Source organism: Vipera berus (genome assembly GCF_964194415.1).
Source record: "Vipera berus genome assembly, chromosome: 1".
NCBI lineage: Eukaryota > Metazoa > Chordata > Lepidosauria > Squamata > Viperidae > Vipera > Vipera berus.
Window position 1 is genome coordinate 55,506,556 of NC_138202.1, and position 22,057 is coordinate 55,528,612.

Consider the following 22,057-nt stretch of genomic DNA (forward strand, 5'->3'; position numbering starts at 1 on the left):
TTTTCATATATGCATTTTTCCCTCCCTCATAACTTCTTTCAGATTGCTCTTCCAAGTATTGTACTGTATAGTTTTTCATACTTCCTGTTACCAAAACTCCACATATTTCTGTCATTGAATAGAAAAAAGTAATTGCCAAGCAATTTCCACATCCTCTTTATGTCCTTTTTCACTCCCACTGTTTTGACAAATATATCTAAGTTTTCATATAGATAAAATTTCTCTTAATGCAATTACTTTGTTTCTTTTCATTCTTTCTTCTATATCCTTTTCTCCCAAGATTCTTTCCTGAAGCTACCAAAAAGTGGTTTCATCATGTTCAGAGTATTCATCAACTCTGTAGCCTTCACTACTTCTCAAGTCTTCCATCATCAGACAATAAACACTATTTTTAGATTTCTATTCATTCCTTTGTCATGTATACATAAAAAAGAGCTATGTATTCAAAACAATCCTTTCTTCTAAGCAATCTCTTACCAGTCACCACTCTCCTTCATTGTTGATTCTCCAAACCGAATTCTCCAAATTCTCCTAGTTTTTTAAGGAAACTCATCTTGTTCCTATGCATTCATTTTTATCACCTAGCAGAATATTTCTCCCCATTGAATCATATTATTCAAAACATTACAACTTTTCTCCAAAACTCTTATCTGGTTCTTCCCCTATACTATTCAGCAGAGTGCAATTGCAGCTATCACAAATCTTTCATATGTATCCATAGCTTACATTTTAACAATTCATAATTTTCTGATCTATGTTTTTAGCCTTTCATTTATAATTTATAATTAAGTCTTTATTTTATTTATTTTATTTTATTTTAATTCCATTTATATCCCGCCCTTCTCCGAAGACTCAGGGCGGCTTACAAGCTTTACTCCTCTGTATGCATTAGTTCCACTCAAACAAGCATCTTCCCTTTCTTTTGGTTTCACAGACACACAAGATACATTATTTAATTCATATTTTGTACCATTTATTTTTCTTACATTTATTTTTTATTTATTTATTTTAATCCCATTTATATCCCGCCCTTCTCCGAAGTCTCAGGGCGGCTTACAATTTAAAGCACAAATCAATGTGCTTAGCAATAGCCTTCATTCTATGTATATGCCTGCTTATTAGGGCTTTCGCCCGCCCCAAGCGGCATTATTACAAAGTCAGCTTATTGCCCCCAACAATCTGGGTCCTCATTTTATCTACCTCGGAAGGATGGAAGGCTGAGTCAACCTTGAGCCTGGTGGGATGCAAACCTGCACTAATTGCAGGCAGCTGGTGTTACTTAAGGAGGCATTAGCCCACTGCTCCACCAAGGCTCTTGTAATTGAATTCACCATCCCCTCATATGCCATAGCTGTGCCTAGATAGACCCAAATACATTCTACTAAGTCTGCCACTCATGGTGGTTTTGGTCAGTTGAGGCTTTCACACATTACTTAAGAGAGAAAAAGTGAGGTTTCCAACCTTGGTAGTTCCTGCGTCACGTGCATCATTTTTTAAAGGATAAAGGCAGTACCAATAGGTTCTGCAAGCATGGCACTGAGAGCAGGCTGCCCAGAAAATTGCCTGCATCTCTGCTGCTTTCTTCCCTTCTCTTTAAGTTCTCTCCCTATTGTCCACAAAACAAAGTTGACCATAAAAGCTTTTCTGTGTGGTGGGAGAAAGAAGAGGGAAGGCATGTGTGAGTAGCAATAATAGTAGTAGCAGCAGGGAAAAGTGAAGAAGAGTAGTGGTGAGTAATATTATGTATATGTATGTTATCTAGGGCCCTGAGTTGTTGGTAGCTGTTTTATGTCTTGAGCCCACCAAATTGGATAGTTTAAAAAAACCAAACACATAATGAAGTGGTGGTAGCAATGGGATAGCTATAAAATGGTGGAATATCCAAAACAAGATATGATACCTGTATAGATGGAATTGGCTCAAACTCAAGTACTTGAATATGTGTGTTTTGTTGTAGAGACACTTATATTGTTAGCTCTTCTGTGTCTTACGCCCATCAAATTAGGTATGGTTTAAAAGAAACCACGACAGGCACAAGCCATTTTTTACCCTAAACATGCTCAAATTATTAATGCAAACCATGAAGGCTTTTTAAGCCAAAATACTGTTCACAACATCACTTCATCCAGCAGAATGTATAGCTATGCAGTGTACTAAGACTAGAACACCAGGTTACCAAAGATGGTTTTTAATTGTTAATTTAAGAATGAAAATATGCCAAAAAAGACAGTCCCAGAGATTTAAAAAATAATTTTATTCATGTATTTAAAATACTTATTACAACACAGAATATTAGGAAAAGGTGATCCTTATCTCTACTGATAAGAAGGACCTGCCTGCAAGAGTACATCAGCCTCAGGCCCTTGGAATACATCCACAGTAGTTTCATGCTGAACAACTTTGGTGGGCTGTTTCCATTACCAGCAGCAGGCATTAAATCAAAGTGTTTCATATATGGTTTATGACTACTTCTGCAGGTTTTATCTTTGTGTGTGCAATACACAATGCACCAGTGATCTAATAAAATTGATTTATACAAGATTCTTTCTGGACAGGAAGTCTGAACATGAATCTTTATTTTTTAAAAATATATTTTCCGTAGGTGGTCCCAATATTAAACTTTCTTCAGTGTTTGCTTTTGAGGTGCCCCCTCCCCGGCCCAATATAGGAACAGCTAAACTAGCCACACCATCGCTTTTGATTTCACCCCCCCCCCCTCTCAGGACAGCTCTGGGAATCGTCAACTCATTCGTAACTTTTCAAGGCTCGCATGCCCTCCATCGGCATTGAAACCCTATTTTCCTTCCATCGCCTTCCTCCGTGGCCTTTTCTATAGCGAACTGGGATGTTAATTCCTAGGGACAAAGCAGGATGACTACCAAGTGCCATGCGCAGGAGTGACGCCGAATAACAACCAAGTACCGTATACTGTACTACCGTATACCCTTATTTGACCTTACGGTTCAAAATGCCCTTTCCAGAACTGCAGGATATGATTTGCATTCTTTGAATGTAAGCTCCAGATCTCTGCTCAACACATGTTTTCCTACGCACACAGCTCGCAACATCACAGAAGGCTCCGTGCCCGCTTCTGCGAGAAGGCAACACGAGAATTAGAGCAACACCTGGAAAAAGGAGGCAGCACCGCAGAAGCGTCACAGCCGGGCTCCTCAGTTTATGGCCGCGTCCCGCTCTCAGGCTGATTTAGGACTCCTAAACTGGGAGCGGGGGTGGGGGGGGAGAGAGGGAAGGGGAAGACTCTGCCGTCATCTCTGTGCGACACGAGGCAGGAGCAGAGGGAGGGACGCACAATCCCCTACGCGGCCAATAGCGTTTGTTTTCATCGGCTGTCATGGCCTCCACGGAAGGAGAGGTAGGCTTCAATCCGCCCCAGGATCCCGCTCCGCCGACGGACTCCTTCGATGAGCCGCTCGGGGAGGTCTTGAGAGGTTCTCTGCGGTCGCTGCCTCGGTTGATTGGGCAGGTAAGTAAGGACGGGGAACGAAGCCGTACCTCCACTTGGCCAAGGGACGGATGTCTAGATAGCGGGTCTTCCCCATCGCCACCGCTTCTGCTCTCCAAATGCCCGAGGTGGAAGACTCCGGGATAGCGGGGTTGACGCGGGCCTTGCTTGAAGGGAGGAGATTGGAAAGGTTGCCCCTCCCGAGATGCTGTAGGAATAATCCGAGGCGACGGACTGTTTGAGGGAGCCAAAGGATAAACTAGCGGAGCTCAGACTGGCTTGGCTTTGAAGAGGAACCGTGCCCTGGGGAGCGAGGGCGCTCTTCCCACGTTTTCTCCTTCACGCCTTGAGATGCTTTTAGAGTAGAGCCGCCGCTGTAGTTGATGTGCATCGCCAGCTTATTGCAACCGTTCTGAATAGGCTACAAGGAAGGAAACCCCGTCGTTTTCTTTGGGGGAAATCATTGAGACGCAGGGAGTTCCTTTTGAGACGTAATTGCTAGGCATTCAAGATTTGGAGTATTTTGTAGGGTGTTCTTTCATGTTTGATTTAGTTTTGAAATGACCTCTTTCTTTGATATTATGTCTGGTACCTTGTTCTCTTTCACTGTAACAGAGTTACCAGTGGAGAATGGAGGCTTTCAGAATGGTAAATATAGTCTACCTTCCACAGCAGAGAGAAACAGCTATTACAGTATGTCATGTCCCCATATATGAGGCTTTACATAACTAACACACACACACACACACACAGAGAGAGAGAGGGGGGGGATTGTCTGCTTTATCTTCTTTTCATTTCTTCTATTTTAAAACAATTTCCTTGCTTGCTGATTATGTAGCTAATACCTAATAGTCTGTCAGCCATGAATAACAAATGGTTTTGATTCAAAATGAATGCTGTCACTTTATCTAAAGGGGGAGGGGGGGAAAGACATGTGGATTTCAAAACCTTTTCAATATGTTTACATATGGTTTTAAATAACTGAGTACTTATGCACATCTGTAAGTTTGAAATACTTACAGCCTAGATTTGGGGGGAGGGAAATCTGGTTATAAACATTGTGTTCTCAAAGAACATGGACTCTTGAATTAGGTGAAATATAACAAATGCAGTCCCATTGTCAATATCTTTTTTTCATCCTTTAGGGTTTTTTGCCTATTTCAGTTAAAAATAAGAACCTACTTATTCAGATTGCATACTTCTAGTTACATTGCTAGTAAATGATGTAGTATGTTATTTTGATTGTAAAAGTATACTGAAGTAAAGTATACTTTAAAACGTATACTGAAAAGTTAAAAATGATGAGGAGAGAAGGCATAAGAATATATAAGAACGCTAGAAATATTTGTTATAATGAGAAAGAAGCAAGAGAACTGTGAGCTATAATTTCAAGACTTGTAATATGTCTTTGCCAAAATCCATCTTGAGGGTGGAAATTAGTTGACTGCCTGCTTAAAGTGACATTTTCTCCTTTAGATAATAGATGTATAAAACAAAAGCTCAATGATTTATTTTCTGGCCTTGGCTATATTTCAGAGACCATTATACTTCCATGATCTGCTAAGGTTATTAAAAATCTATTTCATTTGTAATGGTTGAAAGCAATTTTTACAACTGGGTACCACAGTGCTCTGAGCACATACTCTACATTGAACTAAATTTGAATTTCTTCATACAGAATTGTAGCCAAAAAACTTGCATAATGTTTGAAACAAATAGAAATATTTTGGGTTTTTTTCTAATAAAAACTGTTCTCTTGCACTCTGTGTAACATATTAATTTTACAACTAAGTGAATTGGAAGACCATGACCAAAATCATTGGAGCATGAAATACAGAACTAATTATACTGAAATATAGGGCTGAGACCATATGTATTTATAATATCCAACAACTTTGCTTCCCATAGTAACTTTTGCTACAATTATGATTAAATTTAAATGTATGTTTTATAAACTACACAAGAAAAAAATATCCCCTGGACTCAGGAGTACCCAAAATATTCTTGCTTAATAAGAATGTCTCATGCTGTGTCACAGTTGCCAATGACATGAATAGATAAAAGGCATTGGTAGCAGCCAGAAATAATAATATGATGATTAAGTTAAGCTAGAATGTGTTATTGTCTCCCAAATGCCCCATACTTATTTAAACACCAGAGAAATGGGAACTGTCCAAATCCTGTTGAGAAAGACAGACATATTTGCAAATCTATCTTAACTATCATGTTTAAATGTTGACGTTTTGCTGTATCTATCAGTCTGCCAGCAGAATAAACACTAAAAAAATTATTATATTTTTAAATTGCTCATTAGATTTATAATCTGTTGTTCCTTTAGAACAGGCATGTCCTATGGGCCACAAGCAGCCCTGGACAGCTAATAATGCAGCCCACAAGATCATAAACTTTTAATATTTTGTGATTTTTAGTGATAGTTACTATAATATATTTCTCAAGTAGGCATATCCAAAAGGTTGGATATTCCTACTTGAGAAACATAATGTAACATACACAGCACTTTCTTCAATTCTTCTCTACAGTACTAACCCTGTGAAGTAGATTGGGTTGAGGGATGTAGGTGGCCTCAAATTGCTTTTCAGTTTCCATGGTTGAATCTGGACTTCAATTTCTGTGGAAGTAACCTCTATACTACAATTTCTCCAAATATTTATTTTATTGGATTTATTAATATTTATTAATATGTTGGGGATCATTTGAAGCAATTTTAGATGGAATATAGACAGAAGAGTTGAAAACATATTACATATTTTCAGACACCCTACTCTCTACTCACACAGAAATCAGTTTAAATATATTGTTTTATTCCGTTTGTGTCTCATTCCCATAGAATTCTCAGCCATTTTACAAGAATGCAAACATTAAAACATCTCTAATCCAATAACATCCAAAAGCCTAAGACACAAACCAGAAAAACCTGAGTCTCAAAACAGCAAACTGCTAGAAAATAATCTAGAATAGACAGGTTTCAAGCCCCAAACACTCTCCAGAAGAGCTCCATCCTCAACTGTTTCTCAAAAACAGCTAAAGGGCCAAACTTTCAACATTTCTGAGGATGGCTTTGCTGCAGAAAAGCAATGTTTCCACCCCCTCTTTATTAGTTGCTGTTTCTGGCAAATTGATGAGGTCAAGCCTAATGCCGGAAGCCACAAGTAGCTTGGTGTCATGCTATAAAGGGCTTATAGGATTCCACTAAGAACAGCTGAATTATTAGAATATTTTCAAACCACCTAGATACCTAAAATGTTAGTACATTAGTAATGAAAGCTGCCTGCCTAAGAGCAAAGCATATATTTATGTCTCTTGAAGCTTGTGATTATAAATATAATTTCTAATCATTATGAATACCTCAAATTACCAACAAGCTGAAATTTGACAGCCACAGAACTCAGTGAGCCAGGATTTCTGGAAAAAGAAAAAGGATAATTTATTTTCAATAATCAAAACAAAGTTAATTGCTCTCCATTAAGATATTCCTAACACCAAACCTGGCAAAGCTGAAATGAATCTCCCCGCCCCCATTCACCCTACTGAATTATGTTTTGAGTGAGAACTACAGAGTTTTAAGAAAATACTAGGAAGATAGATAATAAAGCACAGGTTTTATCCATAAATAAACATGGGCTTGAACGAAATGAAATATATTAATCTGCAATTACATGCAACAGATTGCAATAAAAATACAATGTTTACAACAGTAGGGATATTATGTAACCATAAAAGTTAAATAATATTCCACTTGATCTAGATATACTGCCACTTCGGTATAGTGGTTAGGGTGCTGTCCTAAAAACCAGGGGACTGTGAGTTCTGGGCCTTCCTTAGGCGTGACAGTCAGCTGGGTGACTTGGTCCAGTCACATTCTTTTCAGTCTGACCCACATCATAGAGTTGTTGTGTGGAAAATAAGAGGTATGAATATTAAGAGCAGCAGGGGGTGTGATCAGGGGCAGAGGGTATGATCATCTGGTCTGTTCACTCCCTGCTGCTTTAAGTATGCTTGCCATCTTGAATTGACCAAAATATATAAAAGGTGGATAAAAATCTAATAATATACACAATGAAAAACATAAGGTGGAATGTTTCATCCACTCAGTTGTGCACCTATTTCACAGATTGACACTCTTTTATATAACCATGGGTCCTAAGAGCAGTTCTAATCAAGAACAGAATATAGCTGATAAAACCAAAAGGGTAATAATTAGTAACTAAAGTCAGCAACGTAGTTTGTTAGAAGAAAAAAAAACATTTCAAATCAGTACAGCTGCAAAATGAACCTGAAAGTCCGGCTTTTCTGATTATGATTTATGGAAATTATGACCGATAGGCAGATATTCTGTTTCAGTTTTTCATTTTTTTCTCTTTAATTCAATTCAGTTTTTATCAGTTTGTAATTTTTAAGGAAACTTCAAAAGGTTTTTTTTCCTGATAACTGGTATTTTTTCACCTTCCCTTATTTATTTCGCAAGCTGTTTTCTCTAAGACAATGCATTTCAAACACGCTTTTTAAAAAATTGATATATTTGCACATTTTTACATTTGAAATAAACTTGTGGAGACAGCCAGAAGCTTCCAAAGCAGTCCTGCAAGTCTACCTGTTAAAAAATGAAGTAGCTTTAATAGTTTGAAAAGAAGGGCTTTGTATATACTCAGGTGGATTCTGAATATTTTATTTCAAAGAATTTCTACAACAATAATTATTATCTTTAAAATCTGTTATTGGCTCTTCTGATTGCTTGTATGGAAAGCAAGCTTCCAGACTGGGTGAGCCACTGCTAAGTTTTTAAGCTGCCCTGAGTCTTCGGAGAAGGGCGGGATATAAATGGAATTAAAATAATAAAATAAAATAAAATAAAAAAATGATCTAATCTGCATGGCAGTTCTTAGGTCACATTTTATTCAGATCTTACCTTCTAGTATAATTGCTAATGTTTTACATAGTAACTTTTTGAAGATGTTATGTGTTTGGATTTTAAAGTTTAACCTAGAAGAAGATGTGGTGAAAATTAACATAAACTGGGAGAAACTTCAAGGCGTGTCACTACCCCAGCCTAAATTGATCTTTACTGCTCTTCAGCAGCATATTTCCTCTTTACAGGTAAATGTTTCTTATTGGGCACTTTTCTAAAACCCAATTGCACAATTTAAACCTTAAATCCTCTACACTACTCTTAAAACTGATGTATTTGCAATAGTTGCTGCTCATTATGTGAAATACCAGAAATTCTTCACTTCCTAAAGGTCCTAACTGTTTTAAGATAACAGGCTTATAGGAAGTATTGTAGGGAAATACTGTTGCAAGCTGTTCCGGTTAAGTAGATTGGGAAAATGCATTCCTGTTGATTTCTGCACTTCCACTGTAAATGCAGTACATTTGTATCTGGGGTGGTTATAATTAAGCAATAACACGGCAGGTGTATGTCATGCTAGGATAATGATTCCATGCGTTGGGTGAGTTCTGCCGTTTGTGGAGTGCTTTCAGTGGATCAAGAAGTGGCATTATCCCAGCATGATGCATCCTGGTGTATGTGCGTCTCAGCAATTAACCTTAGTGCCAGCACAGATCTTTTTAAAGTAACTTTTTTCTGTGCCTAATGTTTCATCTTATCAAGTAAGTAGTTTCACTGTTACATCATTCTCATTTGATGCTTTTTAATCTTTATTAAAGTTAAGTTTGCTTTATTAAAGTTAAGTTGCTTTCCTGTCAAATTGGAATGTAATGTGTCAGCAGCATCTCCTGTGAAAACTCCATTGGGAAAAATTACCATATTATTGGCACCATTTCAGTCAGTTCGTGTGGCACTGTAATAGTGGAAGTTTTCAGCTGAATATTTCATCACTCTAAATGTATACATTAAAAGTAAATAAGATTGAGCAAAAGCTAGTTCTTGTGTTGCCTTTAAAGATGTATTTTTTTACTTCTGTAGAATCATCAGTTTTCTTATTTTCAAAATAAATAATAATGCTTACTAAAATTTCTGTAGATAGCCATAGCATAAAATCCTGTTTTCGGAATTTCCTGACAGTGGGAGCAGGAGACATATTGAAATAGTTACTGTTGCACAGCTCTTCTTTGTATTGCTTGAAAGTACTCTTTCAGGATTGTGTCATTATTCAGTCTTTTTAAAACACAGGTATTAAAGAATGGCTAAACTTTCATTTTTTTCCTATATTTTATGACAATGGTAAACATTTATTAAAAAGCAAATATGGTGTTTAAATTTTGAAAGAGATATGTAGTAATATAGCATTTGTTTTTTTCAAATATTAGCTGCACTGGGATAGGCATGAGTCTGGAATAGGATATTTACTTTCACTTATGTGTTTTGGGTGGCTGCCCTTTCAAGTGGAGATGCTGCCAGTGATGTAATGCTAAAGCAAAACCTTTAACAGAATGAGAGTCTTGGCTCTCATATTAAGGAGGAAAAATACTTAAGCCTTAATGTTCTGAGTAAGCATTTGAATGACATGTAAATTAAGTGGTATTGGTGCCAAAAGCTGCTGCTTTGATTTGACACAAAATAGATGAGTAACAGACAGATTTGCTGTGATAGTCTGAGCTCTCTAGAGGTTTTTTGGGTTTTTTTTAATACACAGATTAGTAAAAGGCAGTGATCAGAAGGGCAGTGACACTTTGAGATGCTGTATTTTAATTCCTATTTGATTAGATTATGTACACAATAATGAGAACATATGGTCTCTGAAATTATTTTAAGGATTTTAGAAATCCCAGGCTTTCTTTAAAAAAAAAATGTTCTGTTGCTTTAAATCAATTCTTTTTCTCTCCTATTCCTTAGCTTTTTATGGAAAAACTTCAGCCTTTGATTAAAGAAGAAAATACTACACCCATTTATAATTTTAGTAAGACAGAACATGGACATTTTGGAAGTAATTCAGATGTAATAGATAAAGACATACAGAAGGAAATGAAGCATACAGCCAGTGGCTCTGCAAATGTGAAAGAAGCTCCTTTTGGTTTTGACCCAGAAGTAGTTCAGATAAAAGCTGGGAAAGCTGAAGTAAGTGAAAGCAGAACCATTTCTTCCTATCAAGTCAAAATCCTTCTTTCAATCTGAGTAGCAATAATGAACACTAAATACTAGTTGTTTCTTACCTGCAGATTGAAAGACGAATATCGGCCTTCATTGAAAGGAAACAAGCTGAGATCAATGAAAACAATGTCAGAGAATTTTGCAATGTTATGGACTGTAATCAAGGTAGCTATGCAGCCAACCGTTCATTTTCTTATCACATCACCATTCTCTCTTCTCCCCCCCCCAAAAAAAGAGTCCTCTTAAAAAGGGAGCTAGATTCCCTATTAACAGTGAGAAAAATATTGATTAAACAAAAATTAGATGTTTTTATTTCTCAGATGTTTATCATTATAACAGAATTGTGCCGTTTATAATAAAACTCCATTGACCCGAAAGTTATTTCTTTCCAAGTATATATAGTCCTATAGTCAGTTTCCTAGAATACAATGCAGCTGATACGTATTTTTATATAGGATTTGGACTGCAATTTATGTGGGAGTACATCCCACTGAATTTAAAAACGAACTATGGAATAAAACAAAAAATAACCCGATTTATTCTCATTTCAAGAAATGTATTTATTAATGCAGTGAATAGGAGTAAAATATTTCCAAACTGAAATTTTGTTCAAAATAGAAAAGCTAGTTAAAACTAAGAGAAACCAAATTCCATTCAGCCTATTTCTCAATAGCATTTCAAATTACTCCAAATTACTTTTGCTTAAATGTGGAATTTGCTATTTTTTTAAAATAACTACCATTTATTAAGACCAAATTTCTAGCAAGAATGGTAGTTGTGGTTTTCTTAATGTATTTCTTAACCAAACATTGATACAATTTTCAAACATGGATATGATGGGTTGTCATTACATAAAGGTCTGTTTTAGAATTACATTTCCTTCATGTTGTACCAGTGAGCTCAGATTTTATTACTAATCTGTCACCTTTCCAGATTAAGAGTCTTATTTGCTCAGTGTTAAAAATTGGGTTCATAAATAAAAGATAAAAAATTGATATCCACATTATAACTATTAAAATGGGTTGAATAAAATCCAGTTATCAGATTGTATACACAATTTACTAGTTATAAATAAAATGACAAACAAATAGTGACTCATGTATTATGTTAGAAACAAATCAACACTTCTCAATGAGCATTCAAGGGAATATATATGTGTGTTCTTATAAGTGATTTTCATTTCAGAAAATACATATATTTGTTTCCAAGTGAAAAAAATCTCTTGAAATAATTATAGTACTTTAGGTAATATATAACTTAACAGAAATGAGCATGTTTTATTGCTAAAGCCTTTATTTCTTTGCTTAAAAAAATAACTTGCCTCAAAATAAAATTTTGATCCACATTATTATGATAGTGATTTTCAGTTATGAAAACTATCAGATTTTTTATCTCCATCTATGTATATAAAATATATTTATTTCAACTGAATTGATGATTTAATAATGTATATTTTATTGTATGTTCTAATGTGTATTTGGTAATATTGTACCTTACAAATATGTATAGTTTTTTGTAAATATAAAAAAAATTAAATGTATAGTTAAAATCTTTTGGTATTTTTATTTCTTGTAAAAGGGGAGGGAAAGTTTTTAACTGTGTTCTTATGTCTTAACTGAAATTAGTATATTTTTAAGATTGTTTGGGCTAAACCTTACAGACTTCAGTGTGATTTTCTTTGGTCAAAGGTACATTAGAAGGCTCTGCAAAATTATTTCAGTCCAGTATATAAATGAAAAGTAGTAAAAAAAAGTTTTTCAGATTAGAAATCCTAGTTAAAACATAACTGTAGACATGCCAGAATTATTCTTAATTGTTATCTTCTGTATCTGGCAGACTAAGAATGTAGTTTATGTTAAGGTAAGTTATGGTTTGATCAGACAACGTATCAAGCCATAATGATTTATATAATTATAATTTTAGCAAATTTAGTGAATTGAGCCATGGTGTCTTATAAATGTAGCTTAGCGTGCCCTCTAAATTCAATCAATATTTCTACTTTGTTGAACATTTGGAATGAATTCTGAGCTCCCTAAGTGGTTGAAATAATGGGTTTTTTTTTGTTCAAAACATCTTTAGAAAACAGCTGTGCTAGAACTGATGCAGTGTTTACACCTTATCCAGGTTTCAAAAGTCATGTGAAGGGTAAGTATTATTATATCTTTCTTTGACCACTTCTCAAAGAGTTAATAAAGGCAAGAGAAATCTCTTCAGCTTCATTAAATATATTTTTGAACTAATTTCACTGTATTCTGTAAATGTTCATGTTCCTTTATTTATTTCAAAACAAATCACTGTTGCTAAGTGTTTATCTTAGATTCCGTTAATTTGATAAGCCAATAGCAAGCCACTTTTCAGCTTCAGTAGACTTATATCTTTATATTAAATATGTCTCTGCCGAAAGAAACACTGGAAAAGTTCATGGAGGGAAGTGTTGAATAATTAAAGAGATTCTAAGACAGAAAATTTTAATTAAATAATTTAGTGGCTTGTTGCTTTAAATAAAGGACATGAAAAGTTTAGACAGCAATATTTTTTTTATTATTCTACCATGAAAAAATTGTCTAGACCAGGGGTGTCAAACTGTCGGCCCATGGGCCGGGCGCATAATCCGGAAGCCACACCCACCCCATTTCTGGTAATGGCAAAACGGTCCCGATATGTTGCACGGCATCACGTGACGTCGCAAGTTTGACATATCCAGTCTAGACAGTGTCAAGTAAAACTGCCCTTTAATTTTGTGAGCTATCTGCCGTAGTATTTGCTGTTCATGTCCCCAAGGTGCTTTTTCAAAAGGCAACTGGACTTTCTTTGTTTTCGCTTCTCATCCAAGAAACTTCTTTTTGTTTGGCATCTTGGTGAATCTAGCCACTGTCATGTATGAATGATAGCTCGTCATTTAGCATGTTGAATATTGCTATTCAACTTGCTAAATGAGGGCTTATTTTGTAAACTATGATAAAACAAAACTTACATTAGCCTTAGTCCTAAATAGTTATGAATTTATCATACTGAAAATATATTTCTACATACTGGCTATAATTGGCATATAGAAAAATGGATAGTATAACTGATACTTTGACAAACTCATTTTGTTTTTAGAAATATAGCAATATTTCTGAGCATGAATTATAGAAGAAGCAGGAATGTTTAATTTTTAAAAAAGAAAATAGGCAGCCTAGATAAAATATCTCTCCCTGGCCATTGTAAAAGAATAGTCACATATACTTTAAGCAGGAGATAGCTTTGTCTAAGGTTGATAGCTTCTGTCAGAATATAATGTTGGGAATAAATTCCATTTAATCTAATGGATCTTTCACCTTAAAGGCTATGAACAGATAGACTTGCTTGCTTCTGTTATTTGGAAAAATAATAACCTTGTACTTTTAAAAATCCTAGTTTCTCGAGTTATAAATACTTATGGACCTCAGACCAGAAATAAAGATGCCCAGGTTTCCAACCATAATGCTAACACTCATTCTCATGATTGTGGAAATCAAGCAATAGAAGAGAGACTACAGAACATTGAAGCCCATTTAAGGTTACAAACAGGTTAGTAGAAGAGTTTATAGCTGAATTTTAAACTGTATTTTTTTTCCAGCAACAGCAAACAAACATGTACTTTCATGTTGTATCTCTTACTTTTTGTAACCATAGAATTTTTACTGACACAAGGATTGAAATGGATTAGAGTTGTAAAATCTGGATTGACGTAAATGTATTGATGTACACTATCGTATGATACATTTCTTCTCTATTTTGATCCACTTTTTTCCACCATGAGTTTCAGGAATTATTTAGAGTTTTCATAGTAAGCATTTCATCCAGTTCATCACACTGCCTTCTGGTCCGGTGGTGGTAAATAGGTTAATAGCTGTTGAACTAAGTGTTTTTTAAATTTTTGAATATAGTAACTATTATCTTGTTTTTTCTCCCCTATTTTAATCTTGAGAAAATTGACTTTTTTCCAGCTAGTTATTTGGAGTAATTATTCACTATATGGAAAAAGATTTGTAAACCCTTGGCTTTTTGCCCTTTTTTGACCTCCCATTATATTCTTCACCACTTTGCCAAGGGACAGCCTGACCTTGTTATAGTGCATTCAACTTTGTTTTGGTTTTTTTTGGCTGAATGGATAACGTTGTTGAGCTGTTTTCAGTTAATGAAGTATGAAAAAAATGTTAATATACTCATTATAGAAATCTACACTGGATCTTGGAGATAATCTATAAAATTTAATCAATGCATTTTGGCAAATTAATGACTATCAATACAGCATTTGTACAAAATATTAAGGTGCTGTAGGTATGCAAATACGGTATAGCAATAAGCAATAAACTTGTCACAAAGAAGATCATAATCAAAATAAAGGTTAATAAAGGTTGGAAGGTTAATCCTGTTCTAAATTTTTAAAAGTGTCCTAGTCATGATGTATTTTTTTTATGCTTTTCCTTTTTTAATGCTTCACTGTAGGTGGACCGGTGCCTAAAGATATTTATCAGAGGATAAAAAAGCTTGAAGATAAAATTCTTGAACTGGAAGGGATGTCTCCTGAATATTTTCAGTCTGTGGTAAGTAATGTTAAGTCTAGGTACCCTGTTCTAAATGTCTTGAATGGGATTTGTCTACCTGGATCCACAGTTTTCAAAACAGCCTTGTTCAGTTCATCTGAAGTGATAGCTCTGCATGGTGATTTCCATCAAGGTCAATTGGGCTATTAGCAGACACAGGAATTCTGTATACACACTGGGAAATTCATGGGATGTTGTTTCAATAAGATTGATTAGCTTTTTAAAAGTGTTCAGAGTGTTTTCCTCTTAAATAGCTGTGAAGATTTTTTTTCTTAAGAGCTGATTTATCAAATGGCTTCACATGTAGTACACATGTAACAGAGTTCCTGAGCTTTCTAGTTAAAAACTAACCCTCCATGTCAGTTAAAGGAAGTTAACAGTTAAAAAAAACATATTAAGCAGAAATCTTTTTGTTTAATGTGCTTGTTTTTTTAAAGAAGTGGGTAGAGAGAAAGGGAGAGAAGACTGAGCAACATGCACTGTAACCTTTCCAAGAGATTAGAATAACAATGATAACCTGTATAGCAGAAGCACTTTGCTCCTTATCTGATGGGAGATGAATATGCACCCTAGAAAACTTAAAGAGGTTACTCGAGCAAAAAAGTTAACTCTCAGTAATTCTCATTCATAAAAATGTGTGCCTTTCCAGATGAAAAGGATAATTACTATTAAAACTATAGTACCATTGGTAATGACATATTACATATTTGATTTTTTTTGACAGAATTTGTCTACAAAAAAAAGAAAAATTCAACAAAATCAAGTGAGTCTAGTTGTTTCATTTATATGTGCTTACAGTTACAAATTTAGAGATGCTTTCCTAATACATAAAATGGAGGCTGTATCTTTAACTTATTCAGAATGTTCTTTCTGTCTATCACCAAAAGGGTTACATGCATATTCTACTTTGTCTTAATGTCTGAGTAAAATTTGCTTGACAGGCTTAGCAATTCTAATCTTTGCCCAGCAATGTGGACATAGTTAAAAACTTTCTTGTCAGGGATTTTAAATTTGGTTCTCAGATTGCTGGTTTAATTAAACAGCAGTTCTGCCACAATTTTCCAGGTGCCATTAATGCTGATATGGACAGTTCTTATGCTAGCTAGCCAACTCATATAAAAAGCAACATTTTTGCCTGTTTGTGCGAAAAACGTACCAGAAGGATTCAGTACTTCAGATTCTGTGAAGGTGAAAAGGTGCTTTACATCATGCAGCATTACAGGAAAGGTTAATCTGCTTTAAAGAGCTAGAGATGGGATTATGTGGCTGATCCCATATACCCTGAAGAACTTTTTCCATGTTATTTCTGAAGCATTGCACTGATAATTAGCAGTTTCATGGATTCCACACACATATCTGAATCTGACTAAAGCAGTTTTTATTGAAATAACGTTCTTCAAACTACTCTTTTTTCTAAGATTGGCTTTCCATTTATAAGGTCAGCATTTTGTTTAACAGTTCATTAATAGTTTGAAAAATTTTAATTGACAAAGTCTTTTTCTCTCTCTCTTTTAATACTAAACATTTTAAATTGTCATGAAGATTTTTCCTCTATAGCCATTAGTATTTAAGTCAGGAATTAACTTTGTATTTATTAGAGCTATGCAATATTTCAGAAATAATTTGGAAAATGATTGAAACATAAGGAAGCATGAATGTAGTAATCTGTCTGTACTTTTTAAAGCTGTTTCCCCTGTCTCAGAATTATGTAGCTGCTTTCTTTAACTGCCATTTAATACTGACAAAAATGTGGCTGCTTTAAAAAGTCTCGGGCAGGTGCTAGGTTTCTATTGAGATGCACCTTTTTGGAGTTGAATTCAAAGTTTTGACAGGTTTGGCACCCATGTGACTCTCACACATATAAAGGTAGTTTCAGTGCTATTGTTAGTTTGAATTGCAACTCACTTTTTAAAATTAATGTTAGCTGAAGACCACTGCATAAAATCAAGATTCATATCATGTTTGAAAGCTAAGTTTAAATTACTGCTGCCACCAAAGTAATCTTAGATTCCAGACCATGATATTCTTTAAATTAAAGAAGCTTTGAAACTGGTGTGGAAGATTATAAACATGTTGTTCATCCTTTCTCCAGAGTATTAACTCTATACTTGCTCTCAAATTATTTTTTAATTTAAATGTTTTACTAATTCATGATATTACCATATGCTCTCGTCTTTTTCTGAATGGCAGAACTATACTCTGGCTGAACTTGATGAGAAGATCAATGCACTGAAACAAACATTGCTAAGAAAAACAAATGAAGGGAGGCCCAAAGTGGTAAATCAGTTTCTTTGATTATAGCAATGAGACTTCATTATGCTTTCATGCATATTTAAACTTTTTAGACTGAGTACTCTTTATCTAGCTTTTATGGTGGAAACTAAACATGCACATGACTTTATCTAATTCTTATTGGAAACTTGGATTAAGTAAACTGTGTTACTTATCTAGATTGAAGAATGAAGAATGTTTTGGAAATAGCATTATAAATATCTCCTTTCCAAATGGAAAGGTGGATCTATGGAATTTTTAATAGAAAAAAAATAAAATTTTCTTTTCATGTTTTGTGTAGTATGTTGATGGAACAAACACATTTCTGTTGAAATATAATTCTGGCAAGGAGTGTTACTGAAAATGTTACTTTATGTCACAAAGCTACAAAATAAATAACGAAAAACAAAGACTTGTCGTAACTATGAAATGTTCATGGTACCCTTAAAGAGATGAGGATTCTCCTGATGAAGAGGAAGAAACCATCTAAGAAATTTCTTCATTTGTTAATATTAATAGCCCATTCTGTAAAATTCATGCATCATTTTAAGAGAAGTACTCACCAAGGTAAACTCATCCCTATCCAATCAAGTGATGCCAATAGTCATCCCAGCCAACAATTGCTTACACTGACTGTGGGTTTTTGAAATCTTAAAGGTTTCTACAGGTAAAGTATACACTTGTGTGGAATTATTATTTTTATTAGTTTATAATATATAATACAAAAGGACAAAAGAAAGTAGTAGAAAATAGGTGAAGAAAAAGGGAAGGGAAAAGTGTAGGCCAAGGGGAAAAAGGAAGAAAAGGCGTTGATTTCCGACTCCCTTTGGTGCAGTAGAATAAGATAATAACATCAAACATCAACTTTACTTTTACACAATAATATAAGCTAGCCATTTCTATAACAACAAAGCTATTACCGGTAATCGCTAAAACCCAAAATCAAAGTTTAATTTTTTTCCACCTCAAGCACAAAGTCCAGAAGCGGTTTCCAAGTAGAAACAAAAGTAATTGTATTTTTTTTGTTTAATCAAAGCAGACAATTTGGCCATCTCTGCTAATTCTATCAGCATTTGCAACCATTCATCCATTGTAGGAATGAAAGTGGGAGGCCAGTACTGAAAGAAGGAAAAAGAGTACGGTAGTTACATTCTGAGGTCTTCATAAAGAGCCAGGATATAAATTCTGCCATTACCTACTTCATCCCCCCCTTCTTTGTTGCAAGTTTGGAGGCTAAATGCCATTCATAGATATTACAAGTTAACTGATTAAGTTCCCCATCAATAAATAATCAGAGATGAATCTTAATGAGAGACTATCAGGAAATGTCAGGACTATATGCTAGATTAGAAAGTTAAGAAAAATAAAACATGGCACCTGGAGTCAAACTCAACTGGAGTGTGTCATTGTAGACCACAGGAGTCAAACTCGCCATGTCATGTGACGTGTCACAACATGACTTTTTTTGCATTGCTGGAGCTGGGGTTGGCGCAGCCTCCATATAATGCAGCTGGGGTGTGGGCCGGCAGTTTGACACCCCTGTTATAGACAATAACTATTGCTCATTCAAACTCTTGGAATTAATTACTGTTTGTGGTATTCACTGTTCAAAAGCTAGGCATCTATTTGCATTTTAGGACAGTCTTTATATGATAACAAACATTTTTAGCCCAAATCAGTGGTGCCTAGACGTTTTATCATTGCACATGTTACCTTTTTGTCTGATAGCTGTGACTATAGTAAAAAAAAAAAGGCTGACGTTAACAATTCTTGGCCTAGCAAATTCCAAATTAAACATGTTATAAATGTGTTAGATGGTTGTACTTGAAGAGAATTTTTAAATTTCAGTTAATTTGCAATACAAGAAAATGGTTTAAATAAGCCTGGGTTTTAGGATAATGTTAAATCTCTGCTTTTCAGACATACTGATGCATGTTATCAGGATCAAAATATCTAAAGGAATACTGAATTCCACTTACCTGGACAGTACACTAAAATCTGTAAAGCAGCTGCTACTTTGGGTGCCATAACCTTTGGAGGAATGGTCCATTTTTATAAGGAGTTAATTTACATGTAATTGTTATTTGTATAAGGAGCTAATTTACATGGAATGTTGTCCCCAATGAGCTATGAAAGTTTCCATTGGCTTGCATTCTCTCTTGATTATATAATGCTACTGTTTCTTTGGAAGTTTTAATATGCTTGTCTAATGCAATTCAGTTTAACTGAAATACATTGTAAAGCACTAAACAAAAATATTGAAGAACAAAACTTAATAAAAAAACCAAAATGTTACACAGATGTGAAGGTTTTAATGTAATTCAGAGAAAGCACACAGTGATAGTGACTCTCAGCCAATTAGCTAATGTATTTAAAATTTTAACTGATAGAATAATTTGGATAATACATTTGGAGGAAAGAAGAAAGTAAACCTTGCAGTCTGTAAGGGGATGGGAGTGAAGGATTTCTCAATTCATCATAACTTTTTTTAAAAAAATGTCTTTTACCTGACCTAGGTGGTCATGGGTGACTAACATATTCTGTTAGTCACTTTTAATATTTTATAGAAAATATATAGAATTTTATATTTAGATCAAAAACTCCCATATCATCCGTGCTCCATTCTTGAAGATGGTGGATACAGATGAAAATTACATTTCTCAAAACATAATTGGGTTCTCAGTGGTAGACCCACATACATTGCCATTAAAGTTTTTGTCTAGTAGCAAAAGATCCCATAAAGAGCTATCTAAAAGGTTTAGCGTTACTCTTTTTATTCTTCTGTGTAAATTCAAGTAGTTGTAACATATATTGAGCAATAATTTTTTAACACACAAAAGGGATTCTGCCTAGCATGTTTTAAGATATATACCTCCTCCACACTTCATATTATTTCAAACCATAAAGCTGTAGTTTTTTTCTGTCATAATCTTACGAGCTTGTGAATTAGATCCTGTGAATTATAACTGGAGTGTATTAGAACGTTCTTCATTTTACACACAATAGTAGCACCCTTTATTTGAATCTATACAAGTGATTCAATGCTTATAAAATCAGTATCCAAGGGAAAAGGATAATTATTCTTGCCCTCTTCAAGTGTGTGCTTTGATGCCTGAGAATAGAAGGGGTGGTTCTCATCTGTATTAACAATAGGAAGAACATTAGAATTTCACAGCCTGAACTACAGGACAGAACATTTTACAAAGTAGTAAAATCAGCTTTCTTCCATGTTTTGTAGTTATCTGTGTGTACAACCTCAAAGAGCCATCAGTACTGGTTTGGTTTTTATGTCTGTTCTTATAACATCTTTCATTCTAACAGAATAACTGTCAATAGCCCTATATAAATCTGTCTGGCTTGCATTCTTGTTCTTTGTTTTATTTTGTAAACTGCCTACAGTAATGGTAGATCAGGATGGCTATATATTTCATCAATCAATCAATCACCACATCATCTCATTTTGTAAAGCCATTTGAAAACCATAACCATTTGTGCTGTTTAAAAATAGTATTTTTAATACTGTTTGAATTCTGATGGGTAATCTAATATACTGATTGGTCTTATGTTGTTGTCTAATTCTGGAATATCTGCTTTGCAGTCAGTTCTTCAGGGAAAGGAGTGGTTCATCTCTAGGAGACTAATTTTCTATAGCTGAGTGCAGGATTTTAATAAATAAACCCAAAAGTGAAGTGCCTATTTCAACAGCCCTCATATCAGCAGGAAATATGAGTGGCTTGGGAAATTTGAACCATTCAGTATTCTGTCTAACATTGTTAAGAACAGTAATAGATTTTTTTCCTCAATAAACATAAGTGATCTCTTTGTTTGATTTTAATTAAGGAACTGTACTACCACTGAGTAGTTTTCACTCCTAAATGCTAAGCAAATAATTTAGAATAAAAACTTAAGAGGTAAGCAGATTTTTAAATAAATAAATAAAATTATGCTTGTCAAAGAGAACAGACACACACACCCAGAGCTCCCACTGGACCAACCCTACCATTAGAGTGAGCCAGTTGTTAAGCAGCACATGCAGCATATAATATAAAGCTTTTTATTGGGTAGAATTAGGGTTGCCAGATGTGGGCTGCAAAAATCTAGACAACCACTAGATGGCAGCTCTGCTACCATCTAGAGATCATCTTGAATTTGGTAAGTATGACTGAGCCTGACCTAAACAATTCTAAGTATGTGCTTCCCTCAAGTATGGTACAAGTTGATTTCCCTTTTGCTGATTGTAATTAAAATTAAGTTGTTTCTGAATAAGGGAAATTTCAAATTGTTACACACTCTAATTATGGGCATAAACCTGTCAGTTTTGAGGGAGGATGTAGTCATCTGGCCAGTAAATGCTCAACTCCATCCAGTTGCCCCCCAACTATACCCTGAATTAAGGAATTGCAGGGTTGAAAAAAGGGAGATAGGAAGTTGGGAGAGGATATAAACTGAATGACACAGTATGCTTTGTTGAATTGATACTGACAGGAGTCTGATCACATCAATTCCACTGGTTAATTGTTCTAACTGTCAGGAAGTTTCTCCTTAGTGCTAGGTTGCTTCTCTCCTGGATTAGTTTCCATCCATTGCTTCTTGTCCTGCTTTCAGGTGCTTTGGAGAATAGCTTGGCTCCCTCTTCTTTGTGGCAGCCCCTGAGATTTTGGAACACTGCTATCATGTCCCCCC

The 22,057-nt window shown here is 34.9% G+C and overlaps 1 protein-coding gene across 5 annotated transcripts; it reads left to right on the top strand.

The window, feature by feature from the left end:
• The first annotated feature begins 3,301 nt into the window (after positions 1-3,301).
• On the top strand, positions 3,302-19,640 carry MBIP (MAP3K12 binding inhibitory protein 1). Of its 5 annotated transcripts, XM_081336253.1 has the most exons (11): positions 3,338-3,484; positions 4,079-4,111; positions 8,459-8,578; positions 10,278-10,499; positions 10,601-10,697; positions 12,612-12,677; positions 13,932-14,084; positions 15,006-15,103; positions 15,828-15,866; positions 17,294-17,380; positions 19,295-19,640. In XM_081336253.1, exons 1-11 carry the CDS (start codon positions 3,353-3,355, stop codon positions 19,301-19,303), a joined length of 1,056 nt encoding a protein of 351 aa, XP_081192379.1. In that variant the 5' UTR covers positions 3,338-3,352; the 3' UTR covers positions 19,304-19,640. The 5 variants fall into 5 exon arrangements, with proteins under 5 accessions (XP_081192381.1, XP_081192380.1, XP_081192379.1 ...); XM_081336255.1 differs by lacking the exons at positions 4,079-4,111; positions 19,295-19,640 and adding an exon at positions 17,759-17,887 and having other exon boundaries at positions 3,302-3,484; XM_081336252.1 differs by lacking the exon at positions 19,295-19,640 and having other exon boundaries at positions 17,294-17,660.
• The last annotated feature ends 2,417 nt before the right edge of the window (positions 19,641-22,057 follow it).